Source organism: Equus caballus, chromosome X, assembly GCF_041296265.1.
Source record: "Equus caballus isolate H_3958 breed thoroughbred chromosome X, TB-T2T, whole genome shotgun sequence".
Taxonomy (NCBI): Eukaryota; Metazoa; Chordata; class Mammalia; order Perissodactyla; family Equidae; genus Equus; species Equus caballus.
This window is the reverse complement of record NC_091715.1, coordinates 100804507-100828118: the sequence shown is the minus strand read 5'-3', so window position 1 is coordinate 100828118 and position 23612 is coordinate 100804507. Positions and strand designations below refer to the sequence as shown.

General features: G+C 40.2%; 1 protein-coding gene across 1 annotated transcript; it reads right to left on the bottom strand.

The window, feature by feature from the left end:
• Nucleotides 1–210: 210 nt before the first annotated feature.
• On the bottom strand, nt 211–16738 carry LOC138921747 (T-complex protein 11-like X-linked protein 2). Its single transcript, XM_070256909.1, has 10 exons — nt 16647–16738; nt 16013–16156; nt 13900–14032; nt 5033–5153; nt 4051–4271; nt 3153–3289; nt 2686–2903; nt 2406–2587; nt 1495–1658; nt 211–641 (listed from the first exon to the last, which is right to left on the bottom strand). Exons 2-10 carry the CDS (start codon nt 16137–16139, stop codon nt 409–411), a joined length of 1536 nt encoding a protein of 511 aa, XP_070113010.1. The 5' UTR covers nt 16140–16156; nt 16647–16738; the 3' UTR covers nt 211–408.
• Nucleotides 16739–23612: the final 6874 nt, after the last annotated feature.

Sequence of the window (23612 nt, the reverse complement as noted above, 5' to 3'; positions counted from 1 at the left end):
CGCTCTGGGTAACACTACAAAGTTTTTATAGGCCTCACGGAAATGATTTTCCATTGGGGAAAATAATGCTAGCACCTGATGCCTGCCCAAGCCAGAATACTGAAGAATGATCAGCCAGGGAAGTGAAAACTGAGGGCTCACGGGCTTCACAGCTAGTTAAGGATAATGCCACAGAAGCTGGATTCAGTTGCAGCACAGAAGGAACTGAGGTTTGCTTGCAGCTCAGAAGTTTATTAACGAAGGGGATTGGGCCAGTTGGTGTTTACATGCTTGAACGCTGAAGCCATGTGTTCTGGCTGTAGTTAGGAAGAGGACTGGTTGCTCTGCTGGCCATAGGTGACGTCATCCCAGGAACAGGCTGAGCCCTCTCTCCTGGGTCCTTGTTGCCACAGCTGGGGTCCAGCATTATCAGAGACATTCCACTTCTGTTTCTCCTGCCTGAGCCGGAGGGATGATATTTTTTAGGATTTCAGCATAGTAGGGGCTATATACCTGCTGATTGTGACGCATCAGATTGACAAACTTCCAGCCCAGGTCTGCCAACTCCCCCTTGATGAGAATAAGGCCTCCAGGGAAGTCTAGCAGAGATTCCTGCATGCCACGGACTAAACAGCATTTGAGAAACAAACGGATCCGCTGATCTGTGAGCAAGCAAAAACAATGAAAAGAGGAAGATCAAAGAGGTTTCAGGAGAAATTCACATTGCCCTTTGCACTCTCTGCTCATCAAAGTTTAAGTTAACTGAGATACTCACTGACCAACCCACTCATTTGGGTAAATCGTATAAATGAGATTTGTTCCTTGTGTTTTGGAAGAGCGAATGCTGTCAAGCTCCCAAAGACAGTGCACGATCAAAAGATGTTGAGCTAGTAAATTTCTGGCTGTTCATAAGATTACGTGGCTCCAAGTGAGCTCCTGGTGTGCATCTGACCTAACAAGAGGATCCTAGACACTGTACCTGAAATTCCAAGGGCACACATTGCAGCCAGTATGCCAAGTTCAGGCCCACACACCCAAATCTGACCATGTTAAGATGCAAAAGTTAGAAGCAAGCTGGCCAAGTTCACTGCTTCCCCTCCAGCATGGAACATGTTCTACAGTCTAAGACAGCATCAGTTCCTCGGAGAGGAGTAGGGGCCTGCGTGGTAACTTAAAGCATGGCATAGAGACAGGGTTTCCCAACATAGGTCTTGGACTACAAGTAGAGAATGATCAGGGGTGACTCAGTAGGGTTGGTGGGACAGTATCTCACACCTGCAAGTTATATATCCTAGCTGCAGATCCACCTTAAAACCATACATTCACTCTTCAAACTGGAAGAAATCTACTTCAACCCTGCACGTTATAGATAAGGAAACTAAAGCCAAAACATTTTCCCAATGATCATGCTTTTCCATTTTTAAATGGTTCTGTAACTGACTTTCAGGGTTGAGGCTACCTGCGCACCCTCCAAATTCTTGCCATCCCTCCCCACCACCACCATGAGACTCTTACCAATGATGGTACGAACACGGTTCTCCTTCTTGGCAATGTTCTGGAGTTGGCCTGTAAGAGATGCTGTGTTTTTGCTGCTCAGGGCAGAGAGACCCATGCTTTTGAGGCCTTGTTGGATTTCCAGAGACACTTGTTCACTCACACTCAGCATAGCCTCTTCAGGCCTGGAAATGAAGGACAGAAAGCAAAGTGGCCCTGGCAGAAGGGCAAAGCCAGAGAGCCCCGGAGCAGAAGCCAGATCCACTCAAAGGCGAATTTCAGCTCCCCACCATGATTAAACAACAGGACCCAGTGTGTAGGTGAAATACCTTCATAGCTACCCTCAAGGTTCCAGCTAATTCGTGCATACAGTACTATATTCTGCTTCAAAGAACACAAGACAAACTGGACAAGGGTTCAGCTCCATCCTTGGACCCATTCAGTACTCTTTAGTCCCATAAATTTGATCTAAATATTGTTTTAAGATTTCCTTTGGTATTTTCCATGGCTTTTTTTCCTACCTTGCCAATTAAATTGAAAATACATAGAGACTTGGACTTCTAAATCCTCTTTTTACTTTGGTTATGGTGCCCTGCATACAGCGAATGATCAATCGGTTACCGACCAACGGATCACTTTCCAGTTATACATACACAAATCAGTCACCCATTCAAGTACATAAGGACCCATTCTTAGCAAACATAATGAATCGTTTGTAGCAAACTAGCCACACTCTGCTCTTTGGAAAGAAGTTTTATTTTTTCTATCCCAAGCCTCAATAGAACTTATCACAAGACATCAGCAATCTTTGCAGATCGTTCCCAAAGTCCTTTGTGTGGTTTGTGATGAAGTAGAAGCCATACTACATTACCTGCCTGTGTGCCAAAGACCACATACTAGTTTCAACTTTAAGAAAGATCTATGAAGCTTACCTGGAGTTAAATTCCTCTGTCAGGGCCTTGGTTATGCATTTCAGTTTATCCAGAAATTCAGGTGAGTTGAATAAAACATTACCAGAGAAACTTCTGGCCACTAGCAAGACTGAGGTCAGGATGGTTAACTGGCGCAACTGGGACTCCATCTCCTGCAGCCGGATTCTGTCCATCAGCAAAGTCTGGTGAAGCACGGAAGAGCAGGTTGCCAGGAGAAAAGGGTTCTAGTGAAGTTGTTGAAAACAAAACCAAAAGGCAATGCTCTAACACACATTCCTACCTCAGGGAATTCTTCCTTGTCAGAATCCGAGAGAAGAAGGTTCAGGTAACCCTGGTATAGCACCATTGTGGGACTGGGGAGCTCCGAGTTGTCAGCTGCCCAATTTGGAAGTGCACAGGCCATAGTGGAGGAGCCGGGAGAGTCAGGAGAACTCGAAGATGGTGGAGTGATGTCTGCTGCTGCTTTGGTTAGCCATTTTGTGGTGCATTCAAGGAGATCTATGACATAGAAGGGAACATGTGAGTATCTTCAAACTCCAAGACTCCAAGAGGAAGGCTTTAAGATACTCTCTAGGTCAATAAAGAAGTGATTTTCTAGGTCTTTCTGTCTTAGAGAAACGCTCCTTCTCCCTATCCCTTACCCAAGGAAGAAATTTTCTAAGCAGAAAATACAAAATACTCTATCACTGTAAGAGGGCAGATCCAAGGTCAAATCTTCCCTCTCCTGCCTTTAAATTTTAAACCTACTGGGCTGCCTGTCGAGGAGCTCCTGGAATTTAGCTCGTTCATACTGGACGGAATGTTCCTTCAGGTAAGGTCGAAGACTCCGGATGGTATAGTTTACCATGTCCATTTTCATCAGGCCCAGAACACGGAAGATACCCCTGTCATAGAGAGAAATCAAATATTTACACTATGAAAGGAAAGCCGGTGCAGAGGGGTGGAAGCCAAGCGAGGAGTCCTAAAATTGTTGACTTTAGAGTGAAAAGGGGCCTTAAAAACAACAACCCTACTTCGATTTACAGATAAAGACACAGTAGCCAGGGACCCAAGGCCACAGAGTGAGCTGCTGGCAAAGCTACGGACAGAGACATCTTCTGCCTTTTTAGTTACCAGTCCAGAGCTCTTTCCACCGTAGCCACTCTGTCTTCTCAGCAAAAAGGGTAGTCAGTGGAAGGAAAATGACCAAAGTCCCAACAACTATCTGTAGGTAGTGGGAATGATGGTGACTGAATTTCTAAATCATTGGGCATATCACTTTACCTTTCTGGGTCTTGGTTCTTCTAACTGGGAAACAGAGATAATCCTCATTCATGTCCCCTCACAGGGTTTGAGTTAGGACACGTAGGAGAACATCTGGAAAAGGGCTGTTTGGAATCTCTAGAAGAAAGAATTACTGTGCTCTAATGTCTTAACAGCATTTCTTAATAGGGGTCCGAATGACCTAAAGATCATCAGACAGGCCCTGAGAGACTGTCCTCAGAAAATAAAAGCCACTAGTCCAGGGAGGAAGAAAAGAGGTATTAGTCAGTTTTTCAGCACAGAAGAGCTAGACAAGGCAGGGGCTCTAACACAGTATCTGGCCCCGAGTTTTTTGGCACCATGTCTAAGGCAGATTTCAGGGACAGTACATTTAGTTTCTCACCTCAGTAACTGCACAGGATCTGTTATGCTCTTTAGTTTGCGCACTGCTTCATCTCGGGCTGGTGCACATAGCAGGGCCATCAAATTAAGAATGTAGTTAGAGAGATGAGGGACATCCAGGGCCCCATGTTCTGCTTCCTGCTTGAGGAGATCCATGTCCAGAGCTTCTTCCACCTCATTTCTTAGGCGGTTCTGGCGTGGTAATAGCAGTGATAGCAAGATCTTCCCAGAAAAGAAAATCAATAGAGCCAAGCTGTTTAGAACCTCAAACATTCCCCAATAAACAACCCTCTTAAGACAAAGGTATCCCAGCCTGTGTCTTTCTGGGGGTCCAGAAACTAGGTCTCTAAATTTCTTACAGAGAATATTTATTATCTCTCTCGGTTTAGGGGCCAAATATAATTCAAGGCTTCATTGGAATCAGTAATAACAGTAGTGCCGTATTATTTTCTGAGCAGAATGAGATAAAGGTATGAATAAAAACAAGAGTGTGATAAAGGAAGTGGAGGATATAAAAACATAAAATTAACACAATATATAAAATATAAAAGACACCACCACAAGGTGATGAGACAAGCTTAATAAGGGATAAGGACATCTTTAGACTTTTACTTCAAAGGGAAATGATGAAATAGGAAAAGCAACCATTAAGGGTCACTTAAAACAGCCTTTTGACTCGAAAGTATAAGTTCCTTGTGGGCAAGGGCTCTCTTATGCATCTATGTGCTTCTGAAACACATGAAACATAGTGAGGGTTCAGTGAAAATATTTAATTGAATGATAAACCATGTTGTTATAACAAGATCCCAACTTTCAAGCTTCTTCTCATACAAATAAAACGGAAGCTTCTCCATATTATCTATTTAAGGAGTGGGCCATGTTCAGAAAGGAAGTATGCTACTTAGGATATTGGTAGCCATCAAGAACCCAAAGGTCTGAGATGCCCAGAAACACCATCTACAAACGGGAGGTTGGTTACTCACCTCCTTAACTTCTTTTAGAAGTTTAAGAGCACACGTGAAGTCAGGGGGAGTACTCAATAGCTGCTCTTTCAGATGGTCCCAAAAAGCTTTGTACACTGTGTCCACGAACCTGCCTTCCAGACTATAAGAAGGTTAAATGAGCAAATTGCTCTTTATCATGAGAACTGATATAGGATCATAATCCCCTAAATCCCGAACAGCATTTAAGATCATCAAAGACCATTAGATTGACAAGCCAGGAGCTGTGTTTAAACATGAGCAGAGTTGAATAAACTGAGTTTAGTCTCGGATACGAAGGCATTGGCCAAATCTTCTCAGAAGGGTACCTCATGGTTCCAGAGAAGCTCTCCTCCTGCAGTAGGAAGAACCATGAACTAGGGGTTGAGCCCCTGAGTCCTAGCCTTGGTTCTGCACCCTACCTAAACGTGTGCCTTTAGTCCATAGACTTAGACTTTTGAACTAGGTGATCTTTTCCCTTCAGTCTTGAAATCCAGGAAAGGATTTTTCTTTTTGGTAACGTGCACCCATCTTAAAAGTTTTACGTGGACCTTAAACTCAGCAAGCTGAAACTGAATTCATAAAATCTTCCCCTTTTAAACTTGTTCCTTGTTCTTGCAAACCAGAAAGCTTAGCCCTTTTCCTCTTAAAAAATACAACAGTGAAGGGTGATGTCAGCATCATGGTGGAGTGAGCTTTCCTGGGACTCTCTCCCCTCTAACATATAACAAAAAGGAGCAGCCACATTCCAACAGGAAATATCGTAATAGCACAGGAATCCTCGGAGAGTCACAGCAGCCAAACGACGGAGGGCAGAGAGGCTGGAATCCCCCTCGGAGGAGCTGGAATGGGGTAAGAGAGAACTTTTCTTCCTCCTCTAAAGACTGGGATTGCTGCCGCGGGAGGATCCATGAGGGAAGGAGTGGGGGATGGGTTGTGTGACCGTAGGATCACCCAGGACTCCCTAGCGCCCTTGCAGCCTAGAGGGAAGCCCTCTATTGGGCAAAAGCCTTCATGTGGGGTGACCTCATCAAGCCAGGAAGCCAGGAGACCAGACCAGACAGGGCGAGCTGATCCAGAAACCGGGCACTGCCTGCTAGAGAAAATGGCCCCCTCCCCTCGCCCACGCTGTGCCACGCCATCTCACCTGAAGGGAGGGGGGGCTCAAAATATATGACTCTCGACCCCCACCCAGTGGCGATAGGCTGTAATGGCAACCACATAATATCACAATGGGAAAAACACGTAGCTCTAGCATCAAGGTTCATCAAAACTCCAGACCAGAGAGAAAATACACACACAGAATTCTGTCCTGAAGACTCAGAAATGAGTAAACTAAACGACAATGAATTCAGAAGAGCTATCGTCAAAAAACTCAATGAGGTAAAAGTGAATACAGAGAAACAATTCAATGAGTTCAGGAGCTACTTCACAAAAGAGATTGAAACTGTAAAGAAGAATCAATCAGAAATACTAGAGATGAAAGACAAAACAGAAGCGATAAAACAAGATACAGATTCGCTGAATGCTGATGTGGACGCCATAGAGGAGCGAGTCAGCACAATCGAAGACAGACATCTTGAATTGCTCCAGACAGAGGAGGAGAGAGAACTGAGACTGAAAAGAAATGAAGAAAGTCTCTGAGAAATATCTGACTCAATGAGGAAATGCAACATAAGAATTACAGGTATTCCCAGAAGGTGAAGAGAAGAAAATGGAGCAGAAAGCATGCTCAAAGAAATAATAGCAGAGAACTTCCCAAATCTAGGGAATCAGAGAGAAATATGTGTGGAGGAAGCTTTCAGCCCTCCTAGATTTATCAATGTAAAAAGACTTACTGCAAGGCATATAGTAGTAAAACTGGCAAAAATGAATGACAAAGAAAGAATACTCAGGGCAGCAAGGCAGAAGAAAATAACCTACAAAGGAACCTCTCTCCGACTTTCAGCAGATTTCTCTGCAGAAACCTTACAAGCTAGGAGAGAATGGAATGACATATTCAAAACTTTAAAAGATAATCTTCAGCCAAGAATACTCTATCCAGCAAAAATATCCTTCAGATATGAGGGAGAAATTAAAACTTTCCCAGACAAACAAAAGCTATGGGACTTCATTGCCATGAGACCCCCCCTCCCCCACAAGAAATTCTCAAGAAGGTCCTCATACCTGAAAACAGAAAAAAAGGGAGAAAGGGGTCACAAAACACAGAGTAGGGAGACACATAGAATCAGAATAGGATAGCAAATATTCAACTATAGCATTAGGATAAAGGGAAGGAAAACACCAAAAACAAAGACAACCTTGTCACTTTAATCACCAACTCACAACACAAGTTGAAATAAGATAGGAGAATTCTAACTTAGGAGGGGAGGAGGAAAGGAACTGAGTAAGTTGAGAGTAAGGAAATAAGAAGGCATCAGAAAATGGACTATGGTATGCATGACATTCTGAATACAAACTTCAGGGTAGCCACTTAACTAAAAAGCAGAACAGAGACACAAAAAGTAAATAAGGAAAAAACTAAGAAACACAGAATAAGAAACTGCAGAAATCAATGGGTACACCAAAACACACAGGACAAGAAACAAAGGAAATGCAGGAAAACCAGAGAACGAGTGACAGAATGACAGCATTAAGTCCTCATACATCAATAATCACCCTCAACGTAAAAGGATCGAACTCTCCAGTAAAAAGACACAGAGCGGAAAGATGGAGTAAAGAACAAGATCCAATAATTTGTTGCCTCCAGGAAACACATCTCAGCTCCAATGACAAATACAGGCTCAGAGTGAAGGGGTGGAAGATGATACTCCCAGCTAGTGGCAAACAAAAGAAAGCAGGTGTTGTAATGCTTATATCAGAAAAAGTAGATTACAAGATAAGGCAGGTAAAGAGAGACAAAGAGGGGCAACATATAATGATCAAAGGGAACTACCAATCCAATCTCCATTGCTATGTCTTTCTTTCTCATTGTTTTTATCTTCTACTTATGAGTGAGATCGTAAGGTATTTGACTTTCTCCCGCTGAATAATTTCACTCAGCATAATACCCTTAAGGACCATCCATGTTGTCACAAATGGCCGGATTTCATCATTTCTTATGGCTGAGTAGTATGCCAAAGGGACACTACATCAAGAAGAAATAATGCTTACAAATATCTATGCACCCAACACAGGAGCACCAAAGTTCATAAAGCAGCTATTAACAAACCTAAAAGAAGATATCAAAAATAACACAATAATAGTAGAGGACCTCAACACCTCACTCACACTGTTGGACAGATCATCCAGACAGAAAATCAACAAGGAAACAGTGGAATTAAACAAAAAGCTAAAACAGTTGAACATAATGGACATATATAGAACACTCCATCCAAAAACAGCAGAATACACATTCTTCTCCAGTGCACACGGAACATTCTCAAGGACAGACCATATGTTGGGAAACAAGGCAAGCCACTACAAATTTAAAAAAATTGAAATAATAACAAGCATCTTCTCTGATCATAATACTATAAAGCTACAAGTTAATTACAAGAAAAAAGCTGAGAAAAGGACAAAGATGTGGAGACTAAACAATATGCTATTGAACAAGCAATGGATCATTGAACAAATTAAAGAAGAAATCAAAAAATATCTGGAGACAAATGAAAACGATAGCATGCCATACCAACTCATATGGGATGCAGCAAAAGCTGTATTAAGAGAGAAATTCATCACAATACAAGCACACCTTAACAAACAAGAAAAATCCCAAATAAGCAATCTCAAATTACACCTAACTGAATTAGAAAAAGAAGAACCAACATAGCCCAAAGTCAGCAGATGAGAAATAGTAAAACACAGAGCAGAAACAAATGCTATTGAAACAAAAAAGGCAGTAGAAAGGATCAATGAAACAAAGAGCTGGTTCTTTGAGAAGATAAATAAAATTGACAAACCCCTAGCCAGACTAACAAAGAAAAAAAGAGAGAAAGCTCAAATAAACAAAATCAGAAATGAAAGAGGAGAAATAACAAGACTCCACAGAAATACAACGGATTATAAGAGAATACTATGAAAAGCTATATGCCAACAAAATGGATAACCTAGAGGAAATGGATAAATTCTTAAACTCTTACAACCTCCCAAAGCTAAGCCAAGAAGAAAACAGACAACCTGAACAGACCAATCACAAGGAAAGAGATTGAAACAGCAATCAAAAGCATCCCAAAGAATAAAACCCCATGACCAGATGGCTTTCCTGGGGAATTCTACCAAACTTTCAGAGAGGATTTAATACCTATCCTTTTCAAGCTATTCCAAAAAATTAGGGAGGATGGAACACGTCCTAACACATTTTACGAAACCAACATCACGCTGATACCAAAGCCTGACAAGGACAGCACAAAAAAGGAGGACTACAGGCCAATATCACTGATGAACACAGATGCAAAAATTCTCAACAAAATTTTGGCAACCTGAATTCAGCAATACGTCAAAGGATCATACATCATGATCAAGTGGGATTCATACCAGGGACACAGGGATGGTTCAACATCTGCAAATCAATCCGTGTGATACACCACATCAACAAATTGAGGATTAAAAACCACATGATCATCTCAATAGAAGCAGAGAAAGCATTTGACAAGATCCAACAGCCATTTATGATAAAAAGTCTTAACAAAATGGGGATAGAAGGAAATTACCTCAACATAATAAAGGCCATATATGACAAACCCACAGCCAACATCATACTCAATGGGCTAAAACTGAGTGCCATCCCCCTGAGAACAGGAATGAGACAAGGATGCCCTCTATCACCACTCTTATTCAACATAGTACTGGAGGTTTGGGCCAGAGCAATTAGGCAAGAAAAAGGAATAAAAGGAATGCAAATAGGGAGCGAAGAAGTGAAACTCTCACTGTTTGCAGATGACATGATCTTATATATTTGGAAAACCACAAAAAATCCATTGGAAAACGATTAGAAATAATCAACAACTACAGCAGAGTTGCAGGGTATAAAATCAACTTACATAAATCAGTAGCATTTCTGTACTCTAATAACGAACTAACAGAAAAAGAACTCAGGAACACAAAACCATTCAAAATCACAACAAAAAGAATAAAATACCTTGGGGTGAATTTAACTAAGGAAGTGAAAGACCTATACTACAAAAACTACAAGACTTTCCTGAAAGAAATTGATGACGACCTAAAGAGATGGAAAGACATTCCATGCAGGTGGATTGGAAGAATAAACATAGTTAAAATGTCCCTTCTACCTAAAGCAACCTACAGATTCAATGCTACCCAATAAGATTCCCAATGACATTCTTTACAGAAATAGAACAAAGAATCCTAAAATTCATATGGGGCAACAAATGACCCCGAATTGCTACAGCAATCCTCAGAAAAAAGGACAAAGCTGGAGGCATCACAATCCCTGACTTCAAAACATACTACAAAGCTACTGTAATCAAAACAGCATGGTATTGGTACAAAAACAGGTGCACAGATCAATGGAACAGAATTGAAAGCCCAGAAATAAAACCACACATCTATAGACAGCTAATCTTCGACAAAGGAGCTGAGGGCCTACAATGGAGAAGAGAAAGTCTCTTCAACAAAGGGTGCTGGGAAAACTGGACAGCCACATGTAAAAGAATGAAAATTGACCATTCTTTTTTACCATTCACAAGAATAAACTCAAAATGGATCAAAGACCTAAAGGTAAGACCTGAAACCATAAGGCTTCTAGAAGAAAACACAGGGAGTACACTCTTTGACATCAGTATTAAAAGGATCTTTTCAGACACCATGTCTTCTCAGACAAGGGAAACAATAGAAAGAATAAACAAATGGGACTTCATCAGACTAAAGAACTTCTTCAAGGTAAGGGAAAACAGGATGGAAACAGAAAAACATCCCACTAATTGGGAAAAGATATTTTCAAGTCGTATATCTGACAAAGGGTTAATCTCCATAATATATAAAAAGCTCACACAACTCAACAACGAAAAACCAAACCACTGGATCAAAAAATGGGCAGGAGACATGAACAGACATTTCTCCAAAGAAGATATACGGATAGCCAACAGGCACATGAAAAGATGTCCATCATCACTGATCATCAGGGAAATGCAAATCAAAACTACACTAAGATAGCACCTTACACCCATTAGAATGCAAAAATAACCAAAACAAAAAGGAACAAATGTTGGAGAGCTTGCAGATAAAGAGGAACCCTCATACACTGCTGGTGGGAATGCAAACTCATGCAGCCCCTATGCAAAACAGTATGGAGATTTCTCAAAACATTAAAAAGGGAAATACCATATGACCCAGCCATCCCACTACTGGGTATCTATCCAAAGAACTTGAAATCAGCAATTCCAAAAGTCCCATGCACCCCTATGTTCATCGCAGCATTATTTACAATAGCCAAGACGTGGAAGCAACCTAAGTGCTCATCAACTGATGATTGGATAAAGAAGATATGGTGTATATATATACAATGGAATACTACTCAGCCATAAAAAAGGATAAAATCATCCCATTCACGACAACATGGATGGACTTTGAGGGTATTATGTTCAGTGAAATAAGCCAGATAGAGAAAGACAACCTCTGTATGACTCCACTCATATGTTGAAGTTAATCACGTAGACAAAGAGAACAGATTAGTGGCTACCAGGGGAAAGGGGCAGTGGGGGGTGGGCACAAAGTGAGAAGCGGTGCACTACAACACGGCTGACAAACAATAATGCACAAGTGACATTTCACAAGGTTGTAAACTATCATAATCTCAATAAAAAAATACTATAGTAATGTATGCCTTTGTTAAACATTTTACAAGCAATACAAAGATAAACGGAAAAAACATCAAAGTTCCTCCCTCAACACACCAATCCCACCTGTGAGATGTCACCAACTGTTATTTATCTCGTGTGCACTGGAGACCTTCTTAATCACTTTCCCTCATTCCTTTTATCCACTTGGTCTCCAACTTCCAGAGATTTTGCTTCTTAAACATCTCTGGAATCCATCCCCATCTACGATCACCTCGCACCTGGACTATTGCAATATGCTATTAAATGGCCTGCCTGCCCTGACAAAGTTTTACTCCCACAATGCCACATATTCTTACTGAAATCAATTCTTTTTCTAAGATACAAATCTGATGGCACGCCCATTTAAAATCCTTTAGGGGCTCCCCATCACCAGCAGGATACACGGCCTCCAAGATCCTTCATAACCCTATTCTGCCACTTCTCCTACCTTATTGCCTTCCTCCTTCCAGCACTCTGTGTTCCAAAAATAGCGATCTGCTTATAATGAATATATAATCACCGTCCACCATTCTATGCCTCTGATACATCATTTCCATTTCCAGGAGAATCCTTTCCTCGCTAGACCACTTGAAAAGCACCTACTCATACTCCAAGACTCAAGTGTTGTCTTATCAGGAAAGCCTTCCTGAATGCTGAGCACAAACCCAGAACTCCATATACTAGATGTGAGAGAATTTATCATTGCACAGTAGCTATCTACTATTTGACAATCTCCCCTACAGAAGCTTCTTGATAGCAAAGCCAGCATCTTACTCATCTATACGTCTCCAGCCTTCAAAATTCTGCCCTCCTCCTAGTAAGTACTCAATAAATATTTGTTGAATAATGATACGAAGATCAGATTTCTCTTAGGAATCTCTAGCTGTAATTAGTGTCATTTTATAAGCCCAAGGGGAAAACCAATCATTGATTATCTATAGATAAGACATAACCTCAAATTCTGTTTCAACCTCTTTCCCAGTATCCTTTTTGCACTACTACACTAGAATAAGGCTGTTAATAAGAAAACAATGAAAACTAAGCTCTAAATAGTATTATTTCCTCTGCTTCATTTATCTGCCTCTCATCGCCACCACGACCCCCTGCCACTTCAACAGACCTTCACTCTCCAAGCTTCACTTTCTCTGCACCCCTGCCAGCAGAAAAATAAATCTAACTCGGCGTCCAAGGACAGCAAAGGTGGTGAGGAAGATGCTAGGAGACCTGTGTTTTGGTGAGAACCTTCTTCAGGGAAGCTGTGCCTGGTATGAGTACCCGTTGGCAACAGGCAAGGGCAAACTAAGGAGTGTGAAGAACAAAAGAAACACTGACAGAGCAAGGTGCTTTAGCAATAGAATCCCTAAATGGCAAAATAGAAGCATGTAAGGTGGGAAACTAGAAATGCAATACAATATAGGTTTCAACAGAGAAATTTACCCAGTTAACTATTAACAAACCATTAGAAGCAGTCATTTCGTACTCACTGAATGACTCTTATTTAAGCATTGCAATATCAATACAATTAAGAAGAACCAGAGTAAAGTCTGACTTTAGAGGGGCATTATTTATTAATGAGGTTCTGATCTTCGTTTGCAGGATCTTTATTAAGCTGATTATGAAGCAGAAATGCTCCCTGAAATCTCATCCCGTGAGGAGTTGGCAATATCACTATTAGAAAAGTAATCTTTTCATCTGTACCTGTATAACTTGTAGACGATTAAAAGAGTAACTGCTAGGAGCTATTTCCTCCAAAGCTGTCAAAGAAGACCTGAAATTCACTCTGTCTTCCATTGTTAACTGGGATATCAAGAGGAACATTCTGACGATAATTACTTTGGTTTATTTCCTGTGTAAATATAATTTTTCTGCTCTGACTCTTTGGAACTAATAATTACACTGATTACTCCTCTGTTTTATTTGTTGGTACCAGTTAAGACATACTCAAACATTAATTGTATTAATGAAAATGCTTCAAACATGATTAAAAGTCATTTGTGCTATGTGCCTATGTCAGGAGGAGTAAAATGGAAAAAAAAAGGCAAGAGTCTGTACCTGTTGGGAGGTAAAACACTCTCTTCCAAATAGAAATCTTTGTTTACCACGATTTCATGAGCAATGCTAAGCTTGGAAACTTTGCTAATTGTCTCTATCAGCTCTGTGACAGAAAGCACTTCAGGTTGGCGCTCTAGAAAAAAGTATAGCAATCGTCAACAGGGAACCCACACAAATAGAATTTTTCTTTTATTCAGAGATTCACTCAGCCAATTAAGGCCCCCGAATTTAGATTCATCAAACAGATCTTACTCAGACTCACTCAGTCATTCCGGTATTTGAGGTTTTCTGAATTCTTTGCCCTTCAACAGCACTAGAAAGTTAGAGAAGTCAGGCATGAGGAGAAGAGAAGTTAGTTTACGAAAAGGAAAATGTGAAAATGATTTCAGAACCATTTTTTGGACTGTCAAAGCCATAAGTAAAACACAGCAAAGAAACCATGAATAAGTTGTGGCTTATAAAATAAAAATTTAGCAAAAAGTTACTGTTTCCGCTATCCTCTTCCTACCTCTGATGAGACAGGAAGATACACAAGAAGAGAGTCTCTTTACAGATAACACCACAAATCCCCCTGGAGGGCTCTAAAGTTGAACCATGCTTGAAGCATGGTTCTCAAATCTGGGGATTCCACAGACTAATAAAATGTCCAAAAAAGAAGAGTTACTGACAATGATTTGCTGATTTTTATTTTCCCACATATTGATATTAAGGCAAACAAAGAGAACATCCGCCTTACCATCACCAAAATAATCATTTAATTTTAAAAGTAGATTTTAACATCCCAAAAGGCAGAAAGTCAGTAAATAAAGTCGGTATACAGTAATCCTTTAAATTGGATCGATTTAACTTTATTTTTAAAAACTTATTACAATATCTTTGTTTTATTTCACTCAAGATTGGTAAGAACTTTTCCATACACTAGCTTGGAATTTGGTAATCACTGTTCTGAGGTCATTATGCAGATTACTTACAGGAGCGATACATCGTAAGCACATAGAGTAGTTATAATTATTTACTTGGTATACGACCAAAACATGCAAGAAAACTATTTCCTCACTCACTTTCAATATAGTTCCATAATTTGTTCAGAGAGAACTATTTATCCCCAAGACATAATAAAACTCACATATAAGGATCCTAAAACTCACCAAGGAGATGGTCTACTTATGTACATTTACTTCTCGTTAAAAAAGTCTTTCAACAAACGTTAGTACCATCAATCGACACCTCCTTTCTACCCTAACTGAAAAGCTACATATGTTAAAATATACCAGCTATATCAAGTCACTAAACCATTTATTTCAGAGACACTGTGAACCAAGACTTGTGCTATTCTATGAACTAGCAGTGACCCTTAGTGGCCACCAGAGGAACATACGTGATTCAACTTAGTATCGTGGTTTCCAACTATTTTTCCCGTCTGTCTTCAAGAGTTTAGATCAAGTCACTACACTTTGACAGATCTTCAGATTGATGTTTGGTTAAGTGCACTGGAGATTATTGTAAGAGAACTGCAATTTGAGTTCCCATGAGGTTGGGCTAGTCAAACCAAAACCTCAAATAAATGCCTACCGTAAGGCGTGGAAGAGACCTCATGCCCTTATGTATTCAGAAAAACAGTTATTACAGATCTGAAGAATTTTACCCTAGACCAGTGATAATTTTTATGTCAACAAAATACTCCCAGAAAAGGACAGAACACAATTCCAGCACTAGATAATTTGGATTCTCTCAAATCTATCCTAGATCTACCATTTGCAATCTACAAAATCAAAATACAAGAACGTAATCTATTTTCCGTGTTTTGAACTAACTCAAATACTCCCAAGTCTTGTCAAACACAAGTAATTGTGCTTTGTTACCCTCTTTCTCAAGAGCCAAAATGTCTTTTAATCGTACTTGCCAATCAGGGGCCTAGGTCCCATATGTAAAAATTAGAGGGGAAAAAAGACAAGGAAAAGAACAATCCAAAAGAGGAATAGCAGAAGGATGAGAAAGGAAAAATGAGCCTTCTGTGCTCTTTAAAGGCACTTAACCCACAGGCTGTCTATTCCTTTAACCTAACTGGTATCAAGCACTACCCAAGGAAGTGATGGTAGAATTCTAGACCTACCAGGACGGTGGCCATCTGAACAGAAGCTCTTGTTTTCCTGGCTCTGCCCTGGTGTTTTAGGCTTCTGGGCCTCACCCTCTGCTTCACTGGAATCACTCTGGAGCACAGTTTCCTCAATGTTGGGCATCTTGATGTTATCTGGAACTGAGGGGGAAAAAAGCAAGCTGTTGGTGGTGTAAGATCTGGCTGTAACCCAGGGATGAGGGGGAGGAAGGCTCTTCAACGGCCACTGTGTGCCTTCATGACTGATGCTGCTGCTCCCAGTTGAGGAGGTTAATGACAAAGGTTCAAGGGGCCTCTCACCGGAACAGCTAGGGTCTTCAAACAGCCTTGGGGCAAAGATAACTTGGGACTAACGGGGCTGCCTTTCCTGAAATCAAAGAAGTTTAGCATTGGGCAAGTAGCAGAGAAAATCAAGGCCGAGAGATGGACGACTTGCCAGAAGGCACCCTGCACATGACTGACCAAACTGGAAGAGGAAACTTCCTCAAAACTAGGCGTCTTCAACTAGTCGGGAAATGATCCTCTTCCTCCTTAACTTCCACCCCAGACCCGCCTTACGCTATAAAGAGAGCTGGCGGCTGGATTCTGGCAGTAAGAGGACCCCGCGGCTCCCAGGACCCTGATTCCTAACCTCCTTTCCAGTCCTTGACTGGCTGCCCCGCGGCTGCGTCTGTTAGTGAAGCCCCTCTGCCGGTCTAATCTTGTCCTGGGGCATACCATGGCGGAGAAGGCAAGAGGGGGGAATCAACAGGAAGGGGTTGGACAGAACCATGGAGTTGATGAGACCTACCTGGAGCGCACCCCTGCCAAGGCTGCTAGATAGAAGAGTCCAACACCTGAAAACAAAGGCTGGCCAGTCTCCTGGGTAGCAGGCCAGGCCATGTGTGCAGGGTATGGTGGGAACCAAGAGAGCAGGAAAGGCCAGCAGGGACGCATCATCAGATGATAGAGGAGGGAGGCAAAGATCTCCCTTGAGGACGCCTTGGGCTCATACCCTTCTTCGTAGGCTCGAAGCCCCTCAGGAGCTTGGAGTTAAACTTCTCCAGTCCTGTTCCACCCCCACACGCCAGGAACCGTCCACCTGTCATCCTTTCTCCCCATGGGGGGAAAAAACCTTTAAATGACCATTTTGCTTGTTTCACCTCCTGCTGCACGTGTAGCCTTAGAAATGAAGAACCAAAGGGTTACAGAATTGTGTTTGATGACTTTTTTCTTCTGTTTAAGTGAATCCTCCACACAATGTGAAGGAGACAAAGTAGGCTGTTAAACTCTTATTTACGAATATGCAAACCAAGAGTCATTTAAAATGGCTGATCATAGAAGTTGCGTGGCGAAGGAGCAAGACCGTTAGTCTGAGAGGGAGCCTAGGTTTTGGTTTAGTTCTTCCAACTGAATTCCGGGCATGTTCCTCATTACAATCCAATTCTGAGCCTTGGAGAGCGTCTAGAACCTGAGGATTCTGGAATAGATGACTCTAAGGGCACTCATGTTGTCCACTCTTTCCTCCTAGTTTTTCACTCCACCTGCCAATTACCACACTGATGTGAGGACCCTGGATTGGCCCACTTCCAAATTTTGGAAAAACATGTTATGTTTGAAAAGATGTTTCTACACTATACTATTCCATCCTGCTCTTTTATCTTGACTTAATTTTTTAACCCGTTAACATTTTTTCATAAAACAAGACTATAATTTGATCAAATTCTCACCCCAAACTTTGCCTTGTTAGTGTCAATCGTGAACTGTGTATAACAATCTGGCACAGCATGTGGATGTTGAGAAAGGAAGCTGTGGATTAGAGGTCCAAGAACTTTCCAGCCTAAGGAAACTTCACCCCACCCTCCAGGTCCAAGAGGAAATTAGGGGTCTTGGCCAGTAAAGTCACGGCTTAGCTGAAGAGTGTATAAAACTAATAAATAGTAATTCTGGATACCTTCCTCATCCTCTCCTGATATTTGCCTCAGTAATCACAACTGTGAAACAAAATGCTGTCACACAAAACTGAAGAGAAATGGTTAGGTATATTTTTCTTGATTTGAACATCAAATTGTACATTCATGAAGTGTATGTTTCTCTATACCAGAAATTGTTCTCCCTTTTTAAAAAATCAGATTTCTACTTGGTTTGTTTCTGAGAAAAAGTACCCAGAATGACACTAGTTTGTTTCCTCATGAAAAGTTGCTTTGTTTAAAAGAGTCTCCCCAGTGATGCCTGAAATTCTATTAGCACTAAATTTACATAAGTTAAACTGTCTTTTTTTAGTAGACATATTTTATAGAGCAGTTTTAGGTTTGCAGCAAAATTGAACAGAAGGTACAGAAATTTCCTATGTGCTCCCAGCCCCCATACTTGCATAGCCTTCCTCCACCAATTATCAACGTGTACCACCTGAGTGGGACATTTGCTACAACTGATGAACCGTTATCACTCAGAGTCCATAGTTTACATTGGGATTTGCTCTTGGTGGTGTACGCCTGTGGTTTTGGACAAAAGTATAACAACGTGTACCCAACAATGTAGTATCATACACAGTAGTTTTGATGAGGATTTTTAGGCTGCTTAATTTTAAAACGGTTTATGATGAGGACTTTTAGGCTGGTTAGTTTTAAAACTACAGATAAGAAGCAGGCTCCGAGGAGTGGAATTTGTTTGCCCTTTGATCAGAGACAGTTGCATTTGGGAAGGAAATCTCCACGCCTCCCTCTCTGCGCCAGGAGGAATGGGGGGTGGCCTTATCTCTGGAAACTCTTAATGGGGAAGGCAAGAACTTAAGTTGTTTACTGTCTGGCAACCTCATGCAACTGACCCCCCCCCCCCCAAAATCCTCCTTTGTCTTTAGTTGAAGATAATATTTGAGCGGTGACTTCTGCCATTTACTCAATCCGGTTTGATTCTTATCTAAAAGTTGTGGGACCGCCCAATGGCCGGACCCTACCGGCACTGGTACCATTTTAACTTTTTTTCTTTGTCTCGTAAAGAGATGACTCACATACCTATGCCTTAAATTTAGCCCTAACCCTCAACTCGGGGCAGCAGCAGGAGCTCTGACTGCCCGTGGGTCCTGTCCCCACGCACCAGCTCTGCCTGTCCATGGGCCCTGTCCCCATGCCAGCGGGGGCAGCAGAAGCGGTGGCAGCAGAAGCTCTGCCTGCCCATGGGTCCTGTCCCCATGCTACACTATTCTCTAAATAAAAGAGCACTACTGCTAGATCTTAAGAGTCTAAGAAATCTTTCTTTCGACTCCTCGGCTCACCAACCCCGCATCATTTCCGCAACCCTAAAAATCTTCTGTGTTTCTCCTAGTCATCTCCCTCTTCCACTTGGCCCCTGGCAGCCCTTGATGTTTTTACTATCTCCATAGGTTTGCCTTTTCCAAATGTCATATAGTTGGAATTATCCGTTAAATAGTCTTTTCAGATTGGCTTCTTTCACTTAGCCACATGCATTCAAGTTTCCTCCAATTCTTTTCATGGCTTGCTAGATCATTACTTTTTAGCTCTGAATGATATACCATTGTCCAGATATACCACAGTTTATTTATCCATTTACCTACTCAAGGACATCAAGGTTGCTTCCAAGTTTTGAGTTTTGGCACTTGTGAATAAAACTGCTATAAACATCCATGTACAGATTTTTGTGCAGGCATCAGTTTTCCACTCTTCGGGGTAAATACGAAGGAGTGTGATTGCTGGATCATATGGTGTGAGCATATTTCGTTTTAAAAGAAATTGCCAAACTGTCTTCCAAAGTGGCTGTGCTATTTTGCATTCCCACCAGCCATGAATGAGAGGTCCTCTTGTTCCACATCCTTGCCAGCATTTGCTGTTGTCGCGGTTCTGGATTTTGGCCATTCTAATAGGTGTGTAGTGATATCTCATTGTTTCAGTTTGCATTTCCCTCATGACATATGAAGTGTCGAATCTTTTCACATGCTTATTTTCCTTCTGGGTATATTCTTTGGAAAGGTGTCTGTTAAGGTCTTGGGCTTCTTCTTTAATCAGGTTGTCTGTGTCCTTATTGCTGCGTTGTTTTAAGTCTTCTTTGTTTATTTCAGCTAAGAGTCCATTATCTGATATCTTTTGCAAATATTTTCTCCCAGTCTGTGGCTTATCATTTTATTCTCTTGACAGTATCTTTTGCGGAGTGGAAATTTTTAATTTTCATGAAGTCCAGCTTATCAATTCTTTCTTTCATTGATTATGTCGTTGATATTGCAACTAAAACCTCATTGCCAAATCCAAGGTCACCTAGAGTTTCTCCTATGTTATCTCATAGGAGTTTTATAGTTCTGCATTTTACATTTAGGTCTGTGATCCATTTTCACAACTTTTATGAACTGTGTGAGGTCTGTGTCTCTATTCCTTTTTTGGCATATGGTTGTCCAGTTATCCCCAGTACCATTTATTGTGGAGATGATCTTCTCCATTCTATTGCCTTTTTTGTCAAAGGCAGTTGTTTCTTTATCTGTGGCTTCTGTCTCAAAGATCAGTTGACTATATTTATTTGGGGCTCTCTGTTTATTCCACTTTTCTCTTCTTTTGTGAATACCACACTGTCTAGATTATTGTAGTTTTATAATACGTCTTGAAGTTGGGTAGTGTCAGTCCTCCAACTTTGTTCTTCTCCTTCAATATTGTGTTGGCTTTTCTAGGCCTTTCGTCTCTCCATATAAACTTTAAAATCATTTTGCTAGTACCCACAAAATAACTTGCTGCGATTTTGATTTGGATTGCCCTGACTCAATACATCAATTTGGGAAGAACTGACATCCTCATGATATTGAGTCTTCCTATCTTTGAATATGGAACATCTCTCCATCAATTTATTTGTTCTTTGATTTTGTTCATCAGTGAATTGTAGTTTTACTCATATAGGTACTGCATATAGTTTGCTAGATTTATACCTAATTATTTCATATTTTCGGTACCAATATAGATGGTATCGTGTTTTTTAATTTTAAATTTCACTTGTTCATTGCTGGTATATAGTAAATCAGTTGAGTTTTGTAGACGGTCAAGTGATGTCTAACCATGTTTTCATCAAAGACAGACTGCATATACGACGGTGGTCCCACAAGATTAGTATCATATAGCCTAGGTTTGTAGTAGGCTATACCGTCTAGGTTTGTGTAAGTACACTCCTTGATGTTTGCACAATCATAAAATCACCTAACGATGCATTTCTCAGAACGTATCTCTATCATCAAGCGACTCATGACTGTATTAACTTTGTATCCTGCAACCTTGCTATAATCGCTTATTAATTCCAGGAGTTTGTTGATTATTTAGGATTTTCTACATAGACTTTAATGTCATTTGCAAACAGGGACAGTTTTATGTCTTCCTTTCCAATCTGTGTACCTTCTATTTCCTTTTATGTCTTAGGTGTTAGCTATAGCTTCTAGTATACTGATGAGAGGGGGCAGCCTTGTCTTGTTTTATATCTTAGAAGAAAAACTTTCAGCTTTTCACTGTTGAGTATGATGTTAGCTGTGGGCTTGTCAAATATGGCATTTATTCTGTTGTGGTAAGTTCCTTCTATACTTAACTTGTTGAGAGGTTTTATATTGAAAAGATTTAAATTTTTCAAATGCTTCTTATGCATCTATTTAGATGATCATATGATTTTTATCCTTCATTTTGTTGATGTGGTGTATCACATGTTGATTTTTGTATGTTGACCCTTACTTGCATCCCAGGGATAAATCCTCTTTTATCATGGTGTACAATCCTTTTAACGTGCTGTCAAATTCAGTTTGCAAGTGTTTTGTTGAGGGTTTTTGCATCTATGCTCATGAAGAATATAGGTCTGTAACTTCCATTTATTGCAGTGTCCTTGTCTGGCTTTGAGATCAGGGTAATGCCGGCCTCATAAAATGAGTGTACAAGTGTCCTTCTTCTTAAAATTTTTGAAAGAATTTGAGAAAGATTGGCATTAATTCTTCTTTAAATGTGTGGTAGAATTCACCTATAAAGCCAGCTGGTCCTGGGCTTTTCTTTGTTGGGAGCTTTTGATTACTGATTCAACCTCCTTACTTATTATTGCTCTTTGCATATTTTCTACTTCTTCATGATTCAGCCTTGGTGGGTTGTGTGTTTCTAGAAATTTACCTATTCTTCTAGGTTATCCTATTTGTTGACATTTAGTGGTTCATAGTAGTTTCGTATGATCCTTTGTATTTCTGTGGTATCACTTTTATTGTCTCCTCTCTCATTTCTGATTTTATGTATTTGAGTCCTCTATTTTTTTTCAGTCTAGCTAAAGGTTTGTCAATTTTTTTTATCTTTTCAAAAAAGCCAACTCTTAGTTTCAATGACTGTTTCTCTATTCTCTATTTCATTTAGTTCTGTTCCAATCTTTGTTGTTTTCTTCCTTCTGCTAACTTTGGGTTTAGTTTGTCCTTCTTTTCCTAGTTTCTTGAAGTGTAAAGTAAGGCTGTTTATTTGAAATCTTTCTTTTTTCTTGATGTAGGCATTCATCACTATAAATTTCCCTCTTAGAACTGCTTTGCTGCATCTCATAAGTTTTGGTATGTTGTGTTTCCACTTTTCTTTCTTTCAAGATTTATTTTTATATTTCTCTTTTGATCCATTGGTTGTTCAAGGGTGCTTTTTTTGATTTTTACATATTTGTGAATTTTCTTTATATAAATTTTCTGCCCCTTTCTCTCTCTCTCTCTCTTCTCCTTCTGAAGGCTCCATAATTCATATATTAGTTCTCTTGATGGTATTCCATAAATCCTGTAGGCTTTCTTTATTTCTTTTCATTCTTTCTTCTTTTTTCCCCTCTGACTGGATAATTTCAAATGACCTGTTTTTGAGATGCAGATTCTTTCTTCTGTTTGGCCAAGTCTGCTGTTGACATTCTTTATTGAAGTTTTTATTTTATTCCTTGTATTCTTCAGCTCCAAAATTTCTGTTTGGTCTTTTTTTAATGATTTTTTATCTCTTTGTTGAAACTCTCATTTTTTTCATGTAATGTTTTTCTGATTTTGTTTAGTTGTCTATCTGTGTTCTCTTGTAGCTTCTAATAATTGTAGAAAACATAAATGAAAAGACATTCGTGTTCATGGAGTCAAAAATTAACATTCTCAATCTCTGAACATTCCCCAAATGTATTTGCAGTTCAGCACAATCTTTATTAAAATCCTAGATGGCTTTTTTTGCATATATTAGCAAACTGATTCTGAAATTCACATGGAAATTTAAAGGATGCAAAGTAGCAAAAAGAATCTTGAAAAAGAAAAGCAATGTTGGAGAATTCACACTTAATACAGAGTTACAGAAATCAAGACAGTGGGTTAGTGGCCTAAAGACAGACATAGATCAATGGAAAAGAATTGAGAATCTAAAAATAGACTCATGCATCTACAGTCAATTGATTTTTGACAAGGCTTTCTAACCATCCAATGAAAAAAATAGTCTTTTCAACAACCTGGGTGAGACAACTGAATAACATGCAAAAGAGTGAGTTTGGATTCATTCTTGATGCCATACAAAAATTAACTCAAAATGGATCATATACCTAAATATAAGAGCTAAAACTATAAAACTCTTGTAAGAAAATATAGAGGTAAATCTTCATGATCTTGAGTTAG

Coding starts and splice junctions, on each gene's coding strand:
- LOC138921747 (XM_070256909.1), bottom strand. CDS start 16,139: ATGCCCAACATTGAGGAAACTGTGCTCCAGAGTGATTCCAGTGAAGCA. Junction 4,272..5,032: donor TTCTAAAAGAAGTTAAGGAG/GTGAGTAACCAA, acceptor TTTTCTGGGAAG/ATCTTGCTATCACTGCTATT. Junction 2,904..3,152: donor GCTCCTCGACAGGCAGCCCA/GTAGGTTTAAAA, acceptor TCTATGTCATAG/ATCTCCTTGAATGCACCACA.